The sequence below is a fragment of the Somniosus microcephalus genome, chromosome 3 (assembly GCF_052327205.1).
Source record: "Somniosus microcephalus isolate GS21.2 chromosome 3, FLI_Smic_1.0, whole genome shotgun sequence".
NCBI classification, from domain to species: Eukaryota; Metazoa; Chordata; class Chondrichthyes; order Squaliformes; family Somniosidae; genus Somniosus; species Somniosus microcephalus.
The window spans coordinates 37,761,152-37,781,323 of NC_140989.1; the positions used below are offsets into that span (position 1 = coordinate 37,761,152).

General features: G+C 46.3%; 1 protein-coding gene across 1 annotated transcript in view; it reads right to left on the reverse strand.

The window, feature by feature from the left end:
* The window catches only part of ltbp1 (latent transforming growth factor beta binding protein 1), a 580,062-nt gene extending 564,593 nt beyond the window's left edge, over positions 1 to 15,469 (reverse strand). The window contains 1 exon segment of the mRNA XM_085980097.1: positions 14,685 to 15,469. Coding sequence (XP_085836223.1) covers positions 14,685 to 15,118 — 434 coding nt within the window. The 5' untranslated portion in view covers positions 15,119 to 15,469.
* Positions 15,470 to 20,172: the final 4,703 nt, after the last annotated feature.

Sequence of the window (20,172 nt, forward strand, 5' to 3'; positions counted from 1 at the left end):
TGGCTCTCCAGGGCCATGGGGAAGGAGATGAATTGGCTTCTCCTTCTGAACAGTGCTTCGGTCACCTGGCGGATGCAGCGATGCGCGCCGTACTGGGAGATGTTTGCTATGTCCCCAGCAGCGTATTGGAAGGAGCCAGTGGCATAGAAGTTCAATGCCACCGTCACCTTCACTTCCACCGACAGAGACGTCCTGCACCTGAGCTTTGGCCGCAGATCTCGGCGAAGCAGGTGGCAGATCTCTGCAATCACCTCCTTTCGGAATCGGAGCCTTTTAACACATCGCGCGGCACTCATGTTTAGGTAGGAGCGCTGCTGGCGGTATAGCCTGACTGGGTAAGGCCTACGTGGCCGACGCCTGTAGCCCCCTCTGCCTCTAGCCAGGGCTGCCCCTCTCACAATGCGTCTGCGAGCCCTACGGACATGGAGCTGCAGCTCCGCGTTGGCACCCCATGCAACCCCCATCAAATCCTGGCAAACACTCAAATTTCCAAAAGGACACTTGCAGCGCTCTGGCCTGAGTCCAAAAATACCTGAGCTCTTGCTGCTTGAAACCAGTTAGCTATCCTCCTTGTTGTGTCTCCAGAAATGCGTTGCACAAGAGTGTTTTCTGAAAAAAGGCTGGCCTTTATACTGGAGAGCACGTCCCCTTTAATTTGCGCCCCCCGGGGCCCGCGCTGGTTGTGTTGCGCTCCTTTTTCCAAACGCTCCAGCCGCCAGCCGCACAATGGGGCGGTCCGACTGAAGTTTGGAATCGGGGCGGCCAAAGGGCGTTGCACGAGGATGTGACGTCATTTTCTGCGCGCGCATCCGGCCGGGCGCTAAACTTTGCGCCGGCGCTAACGGGCAACTTAATTTGGTGCGGGGCGCAAACTGCGCTGCGCATGGGCGCTACACGCATAGCGCCCGAAAATCACTTCTCTTAAGGCGCTAACTGCTGGCGCTAGCAACTGAAAATCTAGCCCAAGAATCTCAAAACCCATGGTCAAGATTTTAACACCAAACCCCAAGATCAAAATTCTCAAACCCCAGGGTGAAGATTGTTAAACCCCAGGGTCAATATTCTCAAACCACAAGGTCAAGATTCGCAAACCCCAGGGTCAAGATTCTCAAAATCAAAACCCAGGGTCAAGATCCTCAATATTAAACCCCAGGGTCAAGATTCTCAAACCACAGGGTCAAGATTCTCAAACCCGAGGGTCAAGATTCTCAAACCCCAGGGTCAAGATTCTCAATCCCCAAAGTCAATTTTCTCAAACCCCATGGTCAAGATTCTCAAACCCCAGGGTCAAGATTCTCAATAGCAAAACCCAGGGTCCAGATTCTCAATATCAAACCCGAGGGTCAAGATTCTCAATATTAAACTACAGCTTCAAGATTCTCAAACCCCAGGGTCAAGATTCTAAATATTAAACCCCAGGGTCAAGATTCTCAAACCCCAGGGTCAAGATTCTCAAACCCCAGGGTCAAGATTCTCAAACCCCAGGGTCAAGATTCTCAAACCCTAGGGTCAAGATTCTCAAACCCCAGTGTCAAGATTCTCAAACCTCAGGTTCAAGATTCTCAATCCCCAGGGTGAAGATTCTGAAACCTCTGGGTCAAGATTCTGAAACCCCAGGGCCAAGATTCTCAAACCACAGGGTCAGGAATCTCAAACCCCAGGGTCAAAATTCTCAAACCCCAGGGTCAAAATTCTCAAACCCCAGGGTCAAGATTCTCAATATCAAACCCCAGGGTCAAGATTCTCAAACCCCAGGGTCAAGATTCTCAAACCCCAGGTTCAAGATTCTCAAACCCCAGGGTCAAGATTCTCAATATCAAACCCCACAGTCAAGATTCTCAAACCCCAGGGTCAAGATTCTCAAACCCCAGAGTCAATTTTCTCAAACCCTATGGTCAAGATTCTCAAACCCCAGGGTCAAGATTCTCAAACCCCAGGGTCAATAATCTCAATATCAAACCCCAGGGCCAAGATTTTCAAACCCCAGGGTCAAAATTATCAAACCCCAGAGTCAAGATTCTCCAACCCCATGGTCAAGATTCTCAAACCCCAGGTTCAAGATTTTCAAACCCCAGGATTCTGCAACCCAGGGTCAAGATTCCCAATATCAAACCCCAGGGTCAAGATTCTCAAACCCCAGGTTCAAGATTTTCAAACCCCAGGATTCTGCAACCCTAGGGTCAAGATTCGCAATATCAAACCCCAGGGTCAAAATTTTCAAACCCCAGGGTCAAGATTCTCAAACCCCAGAGTCAAGATTCTCAAACCCCAAGGTCAAGATTCTCAAACCCCAGGGTCAAGATTCTCAATGCCAAACCCCAGGGTGAAAATTCTCAGAATCAAACGCCAGGGTAAAGATTCTCAATATCACACCACAGGGACATATTCGCAAACCTCAGAGTCAAGATTCTCCAACCTCAGGGTCAAGATTCCCAATATCAAATGCCAAAGTCAAGAATCTCAAAACCCATGGTCAAGATTTTAATACCAAACCCCAAGATCAAAATTCTCAAACCCCAGGGTGAAGATTGTTAAACCCCAGGGTCAATATTCTCAAACCACAAGGTCAAGATTCGCAAACCCCAGGGTCAAGATTCTCAAAATCAAAACCCAGGGTCAAGATCCTCAATATTAAACCCCAGGGTCAAGATTCTCAAACCACAGGGTCAAGATTCTCAAACCCCAGGGTCAAGATTCTCAATCCCCACAATCAATTTTCTCAAACCCCATGGTCAAGATTCTCAATAGCAAACCCCAGGGTCCAGATTCTCAATATCAAAGCCGAGGGTCAAGATTCTCAATATTAAACTACAGCTTCAAGATTCTCAAACACCAGGGTCAAGATTCTTAATATTAAAACCCAGGGTAAAGAGTCTCAAACCCCAGGGTCAAGATCCTCAAACCTCAGGTTCAAGATTCTCAATTCCCAGGGTCAAGATTCTCAAACCTCAGGGTCAAGTTTCTCAAACGCAGGGTCAAGATTCTCAAACCATTGTGTCAAGATTCTCAATATCAAACCCCAGGGTCACGAATTTTCAACCCCAGGGTCAAGATTCTCAAACCCCAGGGTCAAGATTCTCAAAGCCCAGGGTCAAGATTCTCAATCCCCAGGGTCAAGGTTCTCAAACCCAAGGGTCAAGATTCTCAATCCCCAGGGTCAAGATTCTCCAGCCCCAGAATCAAGAATCTCAATCTCAAACCCCAGGGTCAAGAATCTCAAACCCAAGGGTCAAGATTCTCAAACTCCAGTGTCAAGATTCTCAAACCCCCGGTTCAAGATTCTCAAACCCCAGGGTCAAGATTCTCAAACCCCAGGGTCAAGATTCTCAAACCCCAGGGTCAAGATTCTCAAACCCCAGAATCAAGATTCTCAAACCCCAGGGTCTAGATTCTCAATATCAAACCCCAGAGTCACAATTCACAAACCCCATGGTCAAGATTTTCAATAGCAAGCACCAGGGTCAAGATTCTCAAACCACAGGGTTAAGATTCTTAAACCCCAAGGTCAAGATTCTCAATCCCCAGGGTCAAGATTCTCAAACCCCAGAGTCAAGATTCTCAAACCCCAGGGTTAAGATTCTCAAAACCCAGGGTCAAGATTCTCAAACCCCAGAGTCAAGATTCTCAAACCGCAGGGTCAAGATTCTCAATCCCCAGGGTCAAGATTCTCAAACCCCAGAGTCAAGATTCTCAAACCCCAGGGTCAAGATTCTCAAAACCCAGGGTCAAGATTCTCAAACCACAGAAGCAAGATTCTCAAACCCCAGGGTCAATATTCCCAATATCAAACCCCAGAGTCACGATTCTCAAACCACATGGTCAAGATTCCCAATATCAAACACCAGGGTCAAGATTCTCAAACCACAGGGTCAAGATTCTTAAACCCCAAGGTCAAGATTCTCTATCCCCAGGGTCAAGATTCTCATACTCCAGGGTCAAGATTCTCAAACCCCAGGGTCAAGATTCTCAAAACCCAGGGTCAAGATTCTCAAAGCCCAGAGTCAAGATTCTCAAACCCCAGGGTCAACATTCTCAAACCCCAGGGTCAAGATGCTCAAACCCCAGGTCAAGATTCTCAAACCCCAGGGTCAAGATTCTCAAACCCCAAGTTCAAGATTCTCAAACCCCAGGTCAAGATTCTCAAACCCCAGGTCAAGATTCTCAAACCCCAGGGTCAAGATTCTCAAACCCCAGGGTCATTATTCTCAAACCCCATGGTCAAGATTCTCAAACCCGAGATCAAGATTCTCAAACCCCAGGTCAAGATTCTCAAACCCCAGGGTCAAGATTCTCAAACCCCAAGTTCAAGATTCTCAAACCCCAAGTTCAAGATTCTCAAACCCCAGGTCAAGATTCTCAAACCCCAGGGTCAAGATTCTCAAACCCCATGGTCATTATTCTCAAACCCCATGGTCAAGATTCGCAAACCCGAGGGTCAAGATTCTCAAAACCCAGGGTCAAGATTCTCAAAACCCAGGGTCAAGATTCTCAAACCACAGGGTCAAGGTTCTCAATATCAAACCCAGGGTCAAGATTCTCAAACCATTGTGTCAAGATTCTCAATATCAAACCCCAGGGTCACGAATTTTCAACCCCAGGGTCGAGATTCTCAAACCCCAGGGTCAAGATTCTCAAAGCCCAGGGTCAAGATTCTCAATCCCCATGGTCAAGGTTCTCAAACCCAAGGGTCAAGATTCTCAATCCCCAGGGTCAAGATTCTCCAGCCCCAGAATCAAGAATCTCAATCTCAAACCCCAGGGTCAAGAATCTCAAACCCAAGGGTCAAGATTCTCAAACTCCAGTGTCAAGATTCTCAAACCCCCGGTTCAAGATTCTCAAACCCCAGGGTCAAGATTCTCAAACCCCAGGGTCAAGATTCTCAAACCCCAGGGTCAAGATTCTCAAACCCCAGAATCAAGATTCTCAAACCCCAGGGTCTAGATTCTCAATATCAAACCCCAGAGTCACAATTCACAAACCCCATGGTCAAGATTTTCAATAGCAAGCACCAGGGTCAAGATTCTCAAACCACAGGGTCAAGATTCTTAAACCCCAAGGTCAAGATTCTCAATCCCCAGGGTCAAGATTCTCAAACCCCAGAGTCAAGATTCTCAAACCCCAGGGTTAAGATTCTCAAAACCCAGGGTCAAGATTCTCAAACCCCAGAGTCAAGATTCTCAAACCGCAGGGTCAAGATTCTCAATCCCCAGGGTCAAGATTCTCAAACCCCAGAGTCAAGATTCTCAAACCCCAGGGTCAAGATTCTCAAAACCCAGGGTCAAGATTCTCAAACCACAGAAGCAAGATTCTCAAACCCCAGGGTCAATATCAAACCCCAGAGTCACGATTCTCAAACCACATGGTCAAGATTCCCAATATCAAACACCAGGGTCAAGATTCTCAAACCACAGGGTCAAGATTCTTAAACCCCAAGGTCAAGATTCTCTATCCCCAGGGTCAAGATTCTAATACTCCAGGGTCAAGATTCTCAAACCCCAGGGTCAAGATTCTCAAAACCCAGGGTCAAGATTCTCAAAGCCCAGAGTCAAGATTCTCAAACCCCAGGGTCAACATTCTCAAACCCCAGGGTCAAGATGCTCAAACCCCAGGTCAAGATTCTCAAACCCCAGGGTCAAGATTCTCAAACCCCAAGTTCAAGATTCTCAAACCCCAGGTCAAGATTCTCAAACCCCAGGTCAAGATTCTCAAACCCCAGGGTCAAGATTCTCAAACCCCAGGGTCATTATTCTCAAACCCCATGGTCAAGATTCTCAAACCCGAGATCAAGATTCTCAAACCCCAGGTCAAGATTCTCAAACCCCAGGGTCAAGATTCTCAAACCCCAAGTTCAAGATTCTCAAACCCCAAGTTCAAGATTCTCAAACCCCAGGTCAAGATTCTCAAACCCCAGGGTCAAGATTCTCAAACCCCATGGTCATTATTCTCAAACCCCATGGTCAAGATTCGCAAACCCGAGGGTCAAGATTCTCAAAACCCAGGGTCAAGATTCTCAAAACCCAGGGTCAAGATTCTCAAACCACAGGGTCAAGGTTCTCAATATCAAACCCAGGGTCAAGATTCTCAAACCATTGTGTCAAGATTCTCAATATCAAACCCCAGGGTCACGAATTTTCAACCCCAGGGTCGAGATTCTCAAACCCCAGGGTCAAGATTCTCAAAGCCCAGGGTCAAGATTCTCAATCCCCAGGGTCAAGGTTCTCAAACCCAAGGGTCAAGATTCTCAATCCCCAGGGTCAAGATTCTCCAGCCCCAGAATCAAGAATCTCAATCTCAAACCCCAGGGTCAAGAATCTCAAACCCAAGGGTCAAGATTCTCAAACTCCAGTGTCAAGATTCTCAAACCCCCGGTTCAAGATTCTCAAACCCCAGGGTCAAGATTCTCAAAGCCCAGGGTCAAGATTCTCAAACCCCAGGGTCAAGATTCTCAAACCCCAGAATCAAGATTCTAAAACCCCAGGGTCTAGATTCTCAATATCAAACCCCAGAGTCACAATTCACAAACCCCATGGTCAAGATTTTCAATAGCAAGCACCAGGGTCAAGATTCTCAAACCACAGGGTCAAGATTCTTAAACCCCAAGGTTAAGATTCTCAATCCCCAGGGTCAAGATTCTCAAACCCCAGAGTCAAGATTCTCAAACCCCAGGGTTAAGATTCTCAAAACCCAGGGTCAAGATTCTCAAACCCCAGAGTCAAGATTCTCAAACCGCAGGGTCAAGATTCTCAATCCCCAGGGTCAAGATTCTCAAACCCCAGAGTCAAGATTCTCAAACCCCAGGGTCAAGATTCTCAAAACCCAGGGTCAAGATTCTCAAACCACAGAAGCAAGATTCTCAAACCCCAGGGTCAATATTCTCAATATCAAACCCCAGAGTCACGATTCTCAAACCACATGGTCAAGATTCCCAATATCAAACACCAGGGTCAAGATTCTCAAACCACAGGGTCAAGATTCTTAAACCCCAAGGTCAAGATTCTCTATCCCCAGGGTCAAGATTCTCATACTCCAGGGTCAAGATTCTCAAACCCCAGGGTCAAGATTCTCAAAACCCAGGGTCAAGATTCTCAAAGCCCAGAGTCAAGATTCTCAAAGCCCAGGGTCAACATTCTCAAACCCCAGGGTCAAGATGCTCAAACCCCAGGTCAAGATTCTCAAACCCCAGGGTCAAGATTCTCAAACCCCAAGTTCAAGATTCTCAAACCCCAGGTCAAGATTCTCAAACCCCAGGTCAAGATTCTCAAACCCCAGGGTCAAGATTCTCAAACCCCAGGGTCATTATTCTCAAACCCCATGGTCAAGATTCTCAAACCCGAGATCAAGATTCTCAAACCCCAGGTCAAGATTCTCAAACCCCAGGGTCAAGATTCTCAAACCCCAAGTTCAAGATTCTCAAACCCCAGGTCAAGATTCTCAAACCCCAGGGTCAAGATTCTCAAACCCCATGGTCAAGATTCGCAAACCCGAGGGTCAAGATTCTCAAAACCCAGGGTCAAGATTCTCAAAACCCAGGGTCAAGATTCTCAAACCACAGGGTCAAGGTTCTCAATATCAAACCCCAGGGTCAAGATTCTCAAACCCCAGGGTGGAGATTCTCAATATTAAACCCCAGGGTCAAGATTCTCAAACCCCAGGGTCCAGATTCTCAAAACCCAGGGTCAAGATTCTCAAACCACAGAAGCAAGATTCTCAAAGCCCATGGTCAAGATTCTCAATATCAAACACCAGGGTCAAGATTCTCAAACCACGGGGTCAAGATTCTTAAACCCCAAGGTCAAGATTCTCTATCCCCAGGGTCAAGATTCTCATACCCCAGGGTCAAGATTCTCAAAACCCAAGGTCAAGATTCTCAAACCCCAGGGTCAACATTTTCAAACCCCAGGGTCAAGATGCTCTAACCCCAGGGACAAGATTCTCAAACCCCAGGGTCAAGATTCTCAAACCCCAGGGTCAAAATTCTCAAACCCCAGGTCAAGATTCTCAAACCCCAGGTCAAGATTCTCAAACGCCAGGGTCAAGATTCTCATACCCCAGGGTCAAGATTCTCAAACCCCAGGTCAAGATTCTCAAACCCCAGTGTCAAGATTCTCAAACCCCATGGTCATTATTCTAAAACCCCATGGTCAAGATTCTCAAACCCGAGGGTCAAGATTCTCAAAACCCAGGGTCAAGATTCTCAATCCCCAGGGTCAAGATTCTCAAACCTCAGGGTCAAGATTCTCAATCCCAGGTTCAAGATTCTCAAACCCCATAGTCAAGCTTCTCAAACCCCAGGGTCAAGATTCTCAATATCAAACCCCAGGGTCAAGATTCTCAAACCCCAGGGTGGAGATTCTCAATATCAAACCCCAGGGTCAAGACTCTCAAACCCCAGGGTCAAGATTCTCAAAACCCCGGGTCAAGATTCTCAAACCTCAACGTCAAGATTCTGAATCGCCAGGGTCAAGATTCTCAAACCACAGAGTCAAGATTCTCAAACCCCGGGGTCAAGATTCTCAAACCCCACGGTCAAGATTCTCAATATTAAACCCCAGGGTCAAGATTCTCAAACCTCAACGTCAAGATTCTCAATCGCCAAGGTCAAGATTCTCAAACCCCAGAGTCAAGATTCTCAAACCCCGGGGTCAAGATTCTCAAACCCGAGGGTCAAGATTCTCAAAACCCAGGGTCAAGATTCTCAATCCCCAGGGTCAATATTCTCAAACCTCAGGGTCAAGATTCTCAATCCCAGGTTCAAGATTCTCAAACCCCATAGTCAAGATTCTCAAACCCCAGGGTGGAGATTCTCAATATTAAACACCAGGGTCAAGACTCTCAAACCCCAGGGTCAAGATTCTGAAAACCCAGGGTCAAGATTCTCAAACCACAGAAGCAAGATTCTCAAACCCCAGGGTCAATATTCTCAATATCAAACCCCAGAGTCACGATTCTCAAACCCCATGGTCAAGATTCTCAATATCAAACACCAGGGTCAAGATTCTCAAACCACAGGGTCAAGATTCTCAAACCCCTGGTCAAGATTCTCAAACCCCAGGGTCAAGATTCTCAAACCCCAGGTCAAGATTCTCAAACCCCAGGCTCAAGATTCTCAATCTCAGGTTCAAGATTCTCAAACCCCATAGTCAAGATTCTCAAACCCCAGGGTCAAGATTCTCAATATCAAACCCCAGGGTCAAGATTCTCAAACCCCAGGGTGGAGATTCTCAATATTAACCCCCAGGGTCAAGATTCTCAAACCCCAGGGTCAGGTTTCTCAAACCCCAGGGTCAGGATTCTCAATATCAACCCCCAGGGTCAAGATTCTCAATCCCCAGGGTCAAGATTCTCAATCCCCAGGATCAAGATTCTCAAACCCCAGGGTCAAGATTCTCAAACACCAGAGTCAAGATTCTCAAACCCCAGGGTCAAGATTCTCAATCCCCAGGGTCAAGGTTCTCAACCCCAGGGTCAAGATTCTCAAACCCCAGGGTCAAGAATCTCAATCTCAAACCACAGGGTCAAGATTCTCAAACCACAGGATCAAGATTCTCAATCCCCAGGGTCAAGATTCTCAAACCCCAGGGTCAAGATTCTCAATCCCCAGGTCAAGATTCTCAAACCCAAGGGTCAGGATTCTCAATCCCCAGGTTCAAGATTCTCAAACCCCAGAGTCAAGATTTCCAAACCCCAGGGTCAAGATTCTCAAACCCCGAGGTCAAGATTCTCAATATTAAACCCCAGGGTCAAGATTCTCAAACCTCAACGTCAAGATTCTCAATCGCCAAGGTCAAGATTCTCAAACCCCAGAGTCAAGATTCTCAAACCCCGGGGTCAAGATTCTCAAACCCGAGGGTCAAGATTCTCAAAACCCAGGGTCAAGATTCTCAATCCCCAGGGTCAATATTCTCAAACCTCAGGGTCAAGATTCTCAATCCCAGGTTCAAGATTCTCAAACCCCATAGTCAAGATTCTCAAACCCCAGGGTCAAGATTCTCAATATCAAACCCCAGGGTCAAGATTCTCAAACCACAGGGTGGAGATTCTCAATATTAAACCCCAGGGTCAAGACTCTCAAACCCCAGGGTCAAGATTCTGAAAACCCAGGGTCAAGATTCTCAAACCCCAGGGTCAATATTCTCAATATCAAACCCCAGAGTCACGATTCTCAAACACCAGGGTCAAGATTCTCAAACCACAGGGTCAAGATTCTCAAACCCCTGGTCAAGATTCTCAAACCCCAGGGTCAAGATTCTCAAACCCCAGGTCAAGATTCTCAAACCCCAGGGTCAAGATTCTCAAACCCCATGGTCATTATTCTCAAACCCCATGGTCAAGATTCTCAAACCCCAGGGTCAAGATTCTCAAAACCCAGGGTCAAGATTCTCAATCCCCAGGGTCAATATTCTCAAACCTCATGCTCAAGATTCTCAATCCCAGGTTCAAGATTCTCAAACCCCATAGTCAAGATTCTCAAACCCCAGGGTCAAGATTCTCAATATCAAACCCCAGGGTCAAGACTCTCAAACCCCAGGGTGGAGATTCTCAATATTAACCCCCAGGGTCAAGATTCTCAAACCCCAGGGTCAGGTTTCTCAAACCCCAGGGTCAGGATTCTCAATATCAACCCCCAGGGTCAAGATTCTCAATCCCCAGGATCAAGATTCTCAATCCCCAGGATCAAGATTCTCAAACCCCAGGGTCAAGATTCTCAAACACCAGAGTCAAGATTCTAAAACCGCAGGGTCAAGATTCTCAAACCCCAGGGTCAAGATTCTCAATCCCCAAGGTCAAGGTTCTCAACCCCAGGGTCAAGATTCTCAAACCCCAGAATCAAGAATCTCAATCTCAAACCCCAGGGTCAAGAATCGCAATCTCAAACCACAGGGTCAAGATTCTCAAACCCCAGGGTCAAGATTCTCAATCCCCAGGGTCAAGATTCTCAAACCCCAGGGTCAAGATTCTCAATCCCCAGGTCAAGATTCTCAAACCCCAGGGTCAAGATTCTCAATCCCCAGGTTCAAGATTCTCAAACCCCAGAGTCAAGATTTCCAAACCCCAGGGTCAAGATTCTCAAACCCCGGGGTCAAGATTCTCAAAGCTCAACGTCAAGATTCTCAATCGCCAGGGTCAAGATTCTCAAACCCCAGAGTCAAGATTCTCAAACCCCGGGGTCAGGATTCTCAAACCCCAGGGTCAAGATTCTCAATATTAAACCCCACGGTCAAGATTCTCAAACCTCAACGTCAAGATTCTCAATCGCCAGGGTCAAGATTCTCAAACCCCAGAGTCAAGATTCTCAAACCCTGGGGTCAAGATTCTCAATATTAAACCCCAGAGTCAAGATTCTCAAACACCAGGGTCAAGATTCTCAAACCCTGGGGTCAAGATTCTCAATATTAAACCCCAGGGTCAAGATTCTCAAACCCCGGGGTCAAGATTCTCAAACCCCAGGGTCAAGATTCTCAATATTAAACCCCAGGGTCAAGATTCTCAAACCCCATGGTCAAGATTCTCAAACCCTGGGGTCAAGATTCTCAATATTAAACCCCAGGGTCAAGATTCTCAAACCCCGGTGTCAAGATTCTCAAACCCCAGGGTCAAGATTCTCAATATTAAACCCCAGGGTCAAGATTCTCAAACCTCAACGTCAAGATTCTCAATCGCCAAGGTCAAGATTCTCAAACCCCAGAGTCAAGATTCTCAAACCCCAGGATCAAGATTCTCAAACCCCAGGGTCAAGATTCTCAAACCCCATGGTCAAGATTCTCAAACCCTGGGGTCAAGATTCTCAATATTAAATCCCAGGGTCAAGATTCTCAAACCCCAGGGTCAAGTTTCTCAATCCCCAGGGTGGTGATTCTCAATATTAAACCCCAGGGTAAAGATTCTCAAACCCCAGGGTCAAGATTCTCAATATCAAACCCCAGGGTCAAGATTCTCAATCCCCAGGGTCAAGGTTCTCAAACTCCAGGGTCAAGATTCTCAATATCAAACCCCAGGGTCAAGATTCTCAATCCCCAGGGTCAAGGTTCTCAAACTCCAGGGTCAAGACTCTCTAACCCCAGGGTCAAGGTTCTCAAACTCCAGGGTCAAGATTCTCAATCGCCAGCGTCAAGATTCTCAAACCCCAGAGTCAAGATTCTCAAACCCCAGGGTCAAGATTCTCAAACCCCAGGGTCAAGATTCTCAATCCCCAGGCTCAAGATTCTCAAACCCCAGGGTCAAGATTCTCAATCCCCAGTCTCAAGATTCTCAAACCCCAGGGTCAGGATTCTCAATCCCCAGGGTCAGGATACTCAATATCAACCCCCAGGGTCAAGATTCTCAATCCCCAGGATCAAGATTCTCAAACCCCAGGGTCAGGATTCTCAATCCCCAGGGTCAAGGTTCTCAAACTCCAGGGTCAAGATTCTCTAACCCCAGGGTCAAGGTTCTCAAACTCCAGGGTCAAGATTCTCAATATCAAACCGCAGGGTCAAGATTCTCAATCCCCAGGGTCAAGGTTCTCAAACCCCAGGGTCAAGGTTCTCAAACTCCAGGGTCAAGGTTCTCAATATCAAACCCCAGGGTCAAGATTCTCAATCCCCAGGGTAAAGATTCTCAATCCCAAGGGTCAAGATTCTCAATCCCCAGGATCAAGATTCTCAATCCCCAGGGTCAAGGTTGTCAAACTCCAGGGTCAAGATTCTCAAACACCAGAGTCAAGATTCTAAAACCCCAGGGTCAAGATTCTCAAACCCCAGGGTCAAGATTCTCAATCCCCGGGGTCAAGGTTCTCAACCCCAGGGTCAAGATTCTCAATATCAAACCCCAGGGTCAAGATTCTCAATCCCCAGGGTCAAGGTTCTCAAACTCCAGGGTCAAGATTCTCTAACCCCAGGGTCAAGGTTCTCAAACTCCAGGGTCAAGATTCTCAAACCCCAGGGTCAAGATTCTTAATCCCCAGGGTGGAGATTCTCAATATTAAACCCCAGGGTCAAGATTCTCAAACACCAGGGTCAGGTTTCTCAATCCCCAGGGTCAAGATTCTCAATCCCCAGGATCAAGATTCTCAAACCCCAGGGTCAGGATTCTCAATCCCCAGGGTCAAGGTTCTCAAACTCCAGGGTCAAGATTCTCAATATCAAACCCCAGGGTCAAGATTCTCAATCCCCAGGGTCAAGGTTCTCAAACTCCAGGGTCAAGATTCTCAATCCCCAGGGTCAAGGTTCTCAAACCCCAGGGTCAAGGTTATCAAACTCCAGGGTGAAGGTTCGCAATATCAAACCCCTGGGTCAAGATTCTCAATCCCCAGGTAAAGATTCTCAATCCCAAGGGTCAAAATTCTCAATCCCCAGGGTCAAGATTCTCAATCCCCAGGGTCAAGGTTGTCAAACTCCAGGGTCAAGATTCTCAAACACCAGAGTCAAGATTCTCAAACCCCAGGGTCAAGATTCTCAATCCCCGGGGTCAAGGTTCTCAACCCCAGGGTCAAGATTCTCAATATTAAACCCCAGGGTCAAGATTCTCAAACCTCAACGTCAAGATTCTCAATCCCCCAGGGTCAAGATTCTCAAACCCCAGGGTCAAGATTCTCAATATTAAACCCCAGGGTCAAGATTCTCAAACCCCAGGGTCAGGATTCTCAAACCCCAGGGTCAGGATTCTCAATATCAAACCCCAGGGATAAGATTCTCAAACCCCAGGGTCAAGATTCTCAAACCCCAGGGTCAAGATTCTGAATATTAAACCCCAGGGTCAGGATTCTCAATATCAAACCCCAGGGACAAGATTCTCTATCCCCTGCGTCAGGATTCTCAAACCCCACGGACAATATTCTGAATATTAAACCCCAGGGTTAAGATTCTCAATATCAAACCCCAGGGTTAAGATTCCCAAACCTCACGGTCAAGATTCTCAAACCCCAGGGTCATGATTCTGAAACGCTGGGGTCAAGACTCTCAGTATTAAGCGCTCAGTATCAAGGTGTTTCTTAGATTGAAAAAAAATTACCCTCCGCCCCCTCCCACCCAGAAATGTAAAAGAAAATACAACTTGTCTAACTCTTTCTCCCCAGCGCAAAATAAGTTCACCACAATAACAATGTATCCCCTCTCGGCATGAAGCTGTTCCATATGTGTTTTTAAATATATCACGTTTGCGAAGTTTGTGTGGATATATTAGCAATGGTTCGGGTGTATCTGGTACACGTGAGGCAGTGCACGGTAGGTCGCACCGCGGTGATCTCGATCCTGCTGTGTGCAGTGTGCTGTGGATATGGGACACAAGTTGCAGTTCCATGTTGCACGTTGCAGGAAGAAAGCAATTTAGTGAAAAACTTGCTCGTATTGACATATCAGATTTCCCTTAAGCTTGTTTTTTTAAAATTATCATTACTACCTGTACCTTTCTGTTACCACTCAGATTATACATAAAAACAACCATCGCCTATATTGTAAAGGTGAAAGAATAATTAACATTGAAAGCGCTTGATATTATAAATAATGATTTATCTTTGGGGAAAACCCACATGTATAAAATATTAAGCGTCGTGCTTCGAAATCGTAAGTTAGGAATAGTTCTTTGGGCAGTGATGTTAGGTGGGTGCGGCTTAATTGATAAACAGGAATGGCACAGAAGGTCAGAAGTGTATGGTGAGGATACAGCCAGCAATGATCTGGCACAAAGTTCAAGGGAGATTTCCTTACCCGTTAAGCTGTTGTTTTTGGTACTGCACGGGGTGCCGGATGGACTGCGGCTTGGAGTGATGCTGCTGGTAGAACTGGTGTGGATGGAACTGGGCGATGGGCTGGTGCTGCTGGACATGAGGGCTCGCCTTGCCCATCCGCCGGGTCCTGACCTGGGGCGACGTCCTCCTGTAGCTGGTCTTCACCTCCAGCACGGGAGCCGAGCCCTGCGCCCTCAGGGTGTAAGAGGAGGAGGAGGTCGAGCCGTGCCTGGTGCCGAATGAAGAGACACTGGTCCGGCCGATGCTTCTGCTGCTGCTGGCGGCGGCAGGGTGAGACTTGCCCGGGTGAAGCATGTAAGTGATCCTCCTTAGGCTCCTCTTGTCAGACCAGGCTTGGTGCGGCTGAAAGACGGAGACTAACCACAGTAAGACGCTGTATCTCATCCACTCCATGTTGATGGGGAGAGGGAGGTGGGGAAAAAAAGTTTGTGCCTTCAAGAAACTCGACTCCGCTCTGATTTATTTCTGTGCTGCTTTTGAACAGACTGGACTGGCCCCCTTGCCTCGGTGGATCTCTGAAGACTTCTTATTATATATCTATATATGTAGATATATAATTTTTCTATATATATAGAAAAAATTGCTGGCTGCCAGATATCTCTCGGAACAGACAACTTTACAAATTAAAAAAAATAAAGCTGAGGAGCAGTCAGCACAAATAAATAAGTGAGAGAAGCACACACACACATACACACACACACAGCCTGCAGCAGATGTTAGATGGTATCGCGATGGTTGTAAAATATTTTAGTTTGAACAGATTGAAAGTCTTTAAAAAGTTTTTTTTTGGGAAGAGGGGGGAGTGGGAGGGAGGTTGGAGTCACAGCCCCGCCGTCCAATCTCAGGCAGACATGACGTCAAGCACAAAGAGGATTTGGGGCTGGAACTGCCCTTTTTCCCGCAGAGTTACAGGCAGGAGAAACACACACACCACACACACACAGGCACCTTGGTGTTTCACATGGGTCGAGGTCCAATCCTCGGCTCCCCGCACTCGGGAAGGTTGGAAGTTGGGACGCTGATCACCCTCCCACCCCCAACACACACACAATTACAGCAGTCGATACCATCACGTCAGTCAGAAACTAGAGCAACATTATGAAACAAACAACCTGCTTCCTGGGTTACATAGGAAGAGTGTTTCTCGGCTGCCAATACGATTAATTCGTGTTTTGAGTTGCGCATTGTCGCATTTTGAAAAAAAATGCAGAATTTTACATTTTAATCCCAAGTTTTTACATTTTTAAAAAATATAATGGATATAAATGCAAATTAAATCCAATGTATATATGTATTCCAGTCAATCGTAATATCGACTATTATCTTATTACTTGCACGGTATAAACTGCACTGCTTTTAAATCTAAATCCCACGTAAAATAATTGGAAGGCTATTGCAACTTTGCAAATCACATCTTGTTCTTGGCAATTTTTGTAACTTCGCGCACACACACACACACACAAGCACAACACTATCAAATTCTGAACAGCTGCGAATACTTAAAAAAGCATTGTGTCGGGTTATTAGAGATGTCTGATGCAGTACGCAACATGAATTTAGGATTTCAATGGAACTCCCAAAGGGTAAAAAAAGACACTGAACTGAATCCAACCCAGCTAGAGAGCGACTGCTCAGATATGGCAGTATCCGTTTCAACTTGTGAGGCTGAGGCTGGGCACCATGCGTGAAGAACAAGACACACACTTGTATTCGATGCTGCTCCGAGGTCAGGCAATTTGTCATCGACAATTCATACAAGAGAGAGACAGGGCGCTTTAAGAGCCACATAATCCTTAAATGTACAATCTGAAGATCTTACCGTGGCATTTAGCACTGAGGTGGGAATGGGGATTTTTGAGATCCTACCCTACTGTGTGTGCGTACCTGTGGGAAGGGACGGGATGCTGGGATTTTCCAGGTCAGGAATTTCAGGGAATGAGGAACCTTTTGTGAGGTCCAAGAAACGGGCACGTGATGTTGGATGTCACTTTTATTTGTCGAGAAAGTGATGTTATAAAACAACAATCGAATCTGGTGCAGTCTGAATTGGCACCGTTAACGTGGCATCATTCCCCCTCCCCTAAAACCTGCAGCTTCTGGACAACTGAAGCCCTGGAACAAAATCTGCAGGTTTCCCGCAAGCTCAGAATTGCACTGCGATTTTCGGAACGAGAATGCAGCGCCTACAACAACAACAAATTTATATAGCGCCTCTAACGCAGTACAAACGTCCCAAGGTGCTTCACCGAACATTACATAGGATATACAGCACAGAAACAGGCCATTCGGCCCAACCAGTCCATGCCAGCGTTTATACTCCACTCGACCTCCTCCCATCTCTCCTCATCTAAATCTGTCAGCATAACCCTCCATTCCCTTTTCCCTCATTTGCTTGTCTTGCCGCCCCTTTAATGCATCCATACTATTTGCTTCAGCCACTCTCTGTGGCAGTGAGTTCCACATTCTCACCACTCTCTGGGTAAAGAAGTCTCTTCTGAATTCCCTATTGGATTTCTTGGTGACTATCTTATATTGATGGCCTCTAGTTATGCTCTTCCCCACAAGTGGAAACATTCTCGCTGTATCCACTCTATTAAACCTTTCATAATTTTAAAGTCCTTTATTAGGTCACTTTTTTCAAGAGAAAAGAGACCCAGCCTGTTCATCCTTTCCTGATATGTACACCCTCGCATTTATTTATATTCCCATCTCACTAGCCACCCCTCACAATTTGACACCGAACCACATAAGGAGCTATCAGGACAGGTTTGGTCAAAGAGTTAGGTTTCAAGGAGCGTCTTAAAGGAGGAATGAGAGGTACAGGGGCGGAGAGGTTTAGGGAGGGAATTCCAGAGTTTAGGACCTCGGCAGCTGAAGGCACGGCCACCAATGGTGGAGAGATGAAAATCAGGGATGCTCAAGAGGCCAGAATTAGAGGAGCGCTGATATCTCGGGGGGGTTGTGGGGCTAGATTAGGTTACAGACGTAGGGAGGGGTGAGGCCATGGAGAGACTTGAAAATGAAGATGAGAATTTTAAAATTCTACGGCAAAGCAAAGCAATCTTTTACTGCCTTTGAGAAGCTGAAAAATCTAGCTACGATCTAACAGATGTTTTGAAGACACCCAGTTGCTCGGTAGGCCTGGGAGAACTTTGAGGCCTAGAACTGGTGCTGCCTCCTTTTGTGTATTTTTATAGATGGACGGGAAAAGGGATTTGAATGAAGAAAACTTGATCAGCAATTGCTCCATTTTCACCTCCTGATGTATAAAATTTGTTAAATTAGACCATAATTATCAGTTGTCAAATTCTACTGTGTTGGTGGTAGTTTGACGACTGCACTGGGTGAATCTGTCAAAAGCATTGTGCTATGATCCTTGACTTTCATATGGTTTATCTCTCCGAGTCACTTTTGTTCCTGCAATAAACTGCAGTGAAAGCAATTCCATTATATTTTTGATGTACATAAGTCACATTGGTTTAACTGTCACATGATATTGCATTGTGTAAAATAATTAGCTTTGGCCTGGATATCTGACTTAGATATTGATATTTAATTTGTTTTTTGCTACTGCCATATGAAAGAAGATTAGATTGGGAGCAAAAAATCAAGAGGAAATTCTGTCAGCTTCACGGAAGTTAACTGAATTTCCATCAAATATAATAAAATCATGGGTGGCTAGCATAGCAGTGAGATAACATATTCACAACACTATGGGGGAAACATTCAGTATTGCCCCATTTGGGGCGCCATTATCAGCCGTTCGCAAAGTTAGCCTGGCGCTAATTATTGCCCCCAACAGCTAACTTGGCTTTTATCGCCCCTGGAGGTGATTGGAGCGCTGAATCAGGCGCTTCACACCTGTCTTAAGACGCAAAGGCCAAGGAGCGAGGTGCTACCTCAGAGCGCTGGCGAAGCAAGGAAGGGCAAAATCAAAATGAACCTGCAAAGTGCTGCTCAGTACCCAAAACTCCTTCACACAGCGTTGAATCTCTCCAGAAGTCTCTCTCTCTCTCTCAGACTGCGTGGTGCAAAAATGTCACCGACAAAAAAAGGCAGGAAGCGGTCGCCTTTAAATAGCGCTCCCCTAGTCCCTTTCTGACAGCATAACGCTCCCCTCAACCTGTCGTTGCTAGCGGCAGGCGGTAAGGCAGGGGGTGCCACTCAATATCCGGTCCGGGGCGCTACCGGGGCGTTGCACACTCGACTGACATTACAATCTGCCGGCGCAGGAGATCGTGGCGGTAGTGTTTAGTGCCGCCGCAAAATGTCTGGTTAATTTCGTGAGCGGCACAAACATCGCCGCGCCCGGGCGCTAGTTGCTTTGCGCCCCATTAGCGCCCTCTTAAGGCGCTAACGGGAGGCGCAAACAACTGAATTTTTTCCCCTATGTGTTAAATGGAGCACTGGTACAGTGTACTGACCAGGAAAGAGATTCAGGACTTCGAAGGTGTATGAAACAGCAGTGTTTAATTGCAGTAAAAACAAGACAAGTAAGATACTGGGTTGTATTAGCAGAGGGACAGAGTACAAATCAACAGAGCTTGTATTTTTGCTCTACAGTGTGTTGACCAGACACCATGCAGAGAGCAGTGTGCATTTCTATAATCACCCAATTCTAGGATGATTATTTCTCCCTTGGGACAAATATACAGAGGCAGGAAACAAAGGTGATTCCAGGTAGCAGGAAATCTTAGAGGGCAATCCAATGGAAGTTTTCAAAGTTATGAAGGGAATCGACAAAATTGATGCAGTTGACTGTGGTAAAAGGTTTAAATCCGAGGGATATATTTAACAATTTGGGAAGTTATGTGAAAGATTTTCACCCAAAGGGTTAAAGAGTTATGAGATAAATTGCCAGAGGATATTATTGAAATGGACAAGGTAGATAGGTTCAATAGAAAACGGCATGCATTTCTGAAGAGAGGACCTGTTATCAACAACAACACCTTGGATTCATATAGTGCGGTTCTGGGATCTGTGTTACTTATACTTCATTTTGAGAAACCTGTGAGAAGTGACTCAGTGCAGAAGGTTCAATCAGATTACCAAGGTTCAAATGAGCCAACAAGGTAATTCAGGAAATAACAAATATGTAAAGAAAGCAAGAACTTGTATTTATATAGGCACCCTTCACAACCTCAGGACATCCTAAAGCACTTTACAGCCAATGAAGTACTTTTTGAAGTGTAATGCATCCCCGTTGTAATGTAGGAAACACAGCAGCCAATTTGCAGACAGCAAGGTTCCACAAACAGCAGTGAGATACACGACCAGATAATCCGTTTTAGTGATGTCGGCTGAGGGATAAATATTGGCCAGGACACCAGGGAGAATCCCCTGCTCTCCTTCGAATAGTGCCATCTATTGCACTTTTACACCTGAGAGGGCAGACGGGACATCGATTTAACATCTCAACTGAAAGGCGGCACCTCCGACAGTGCAGC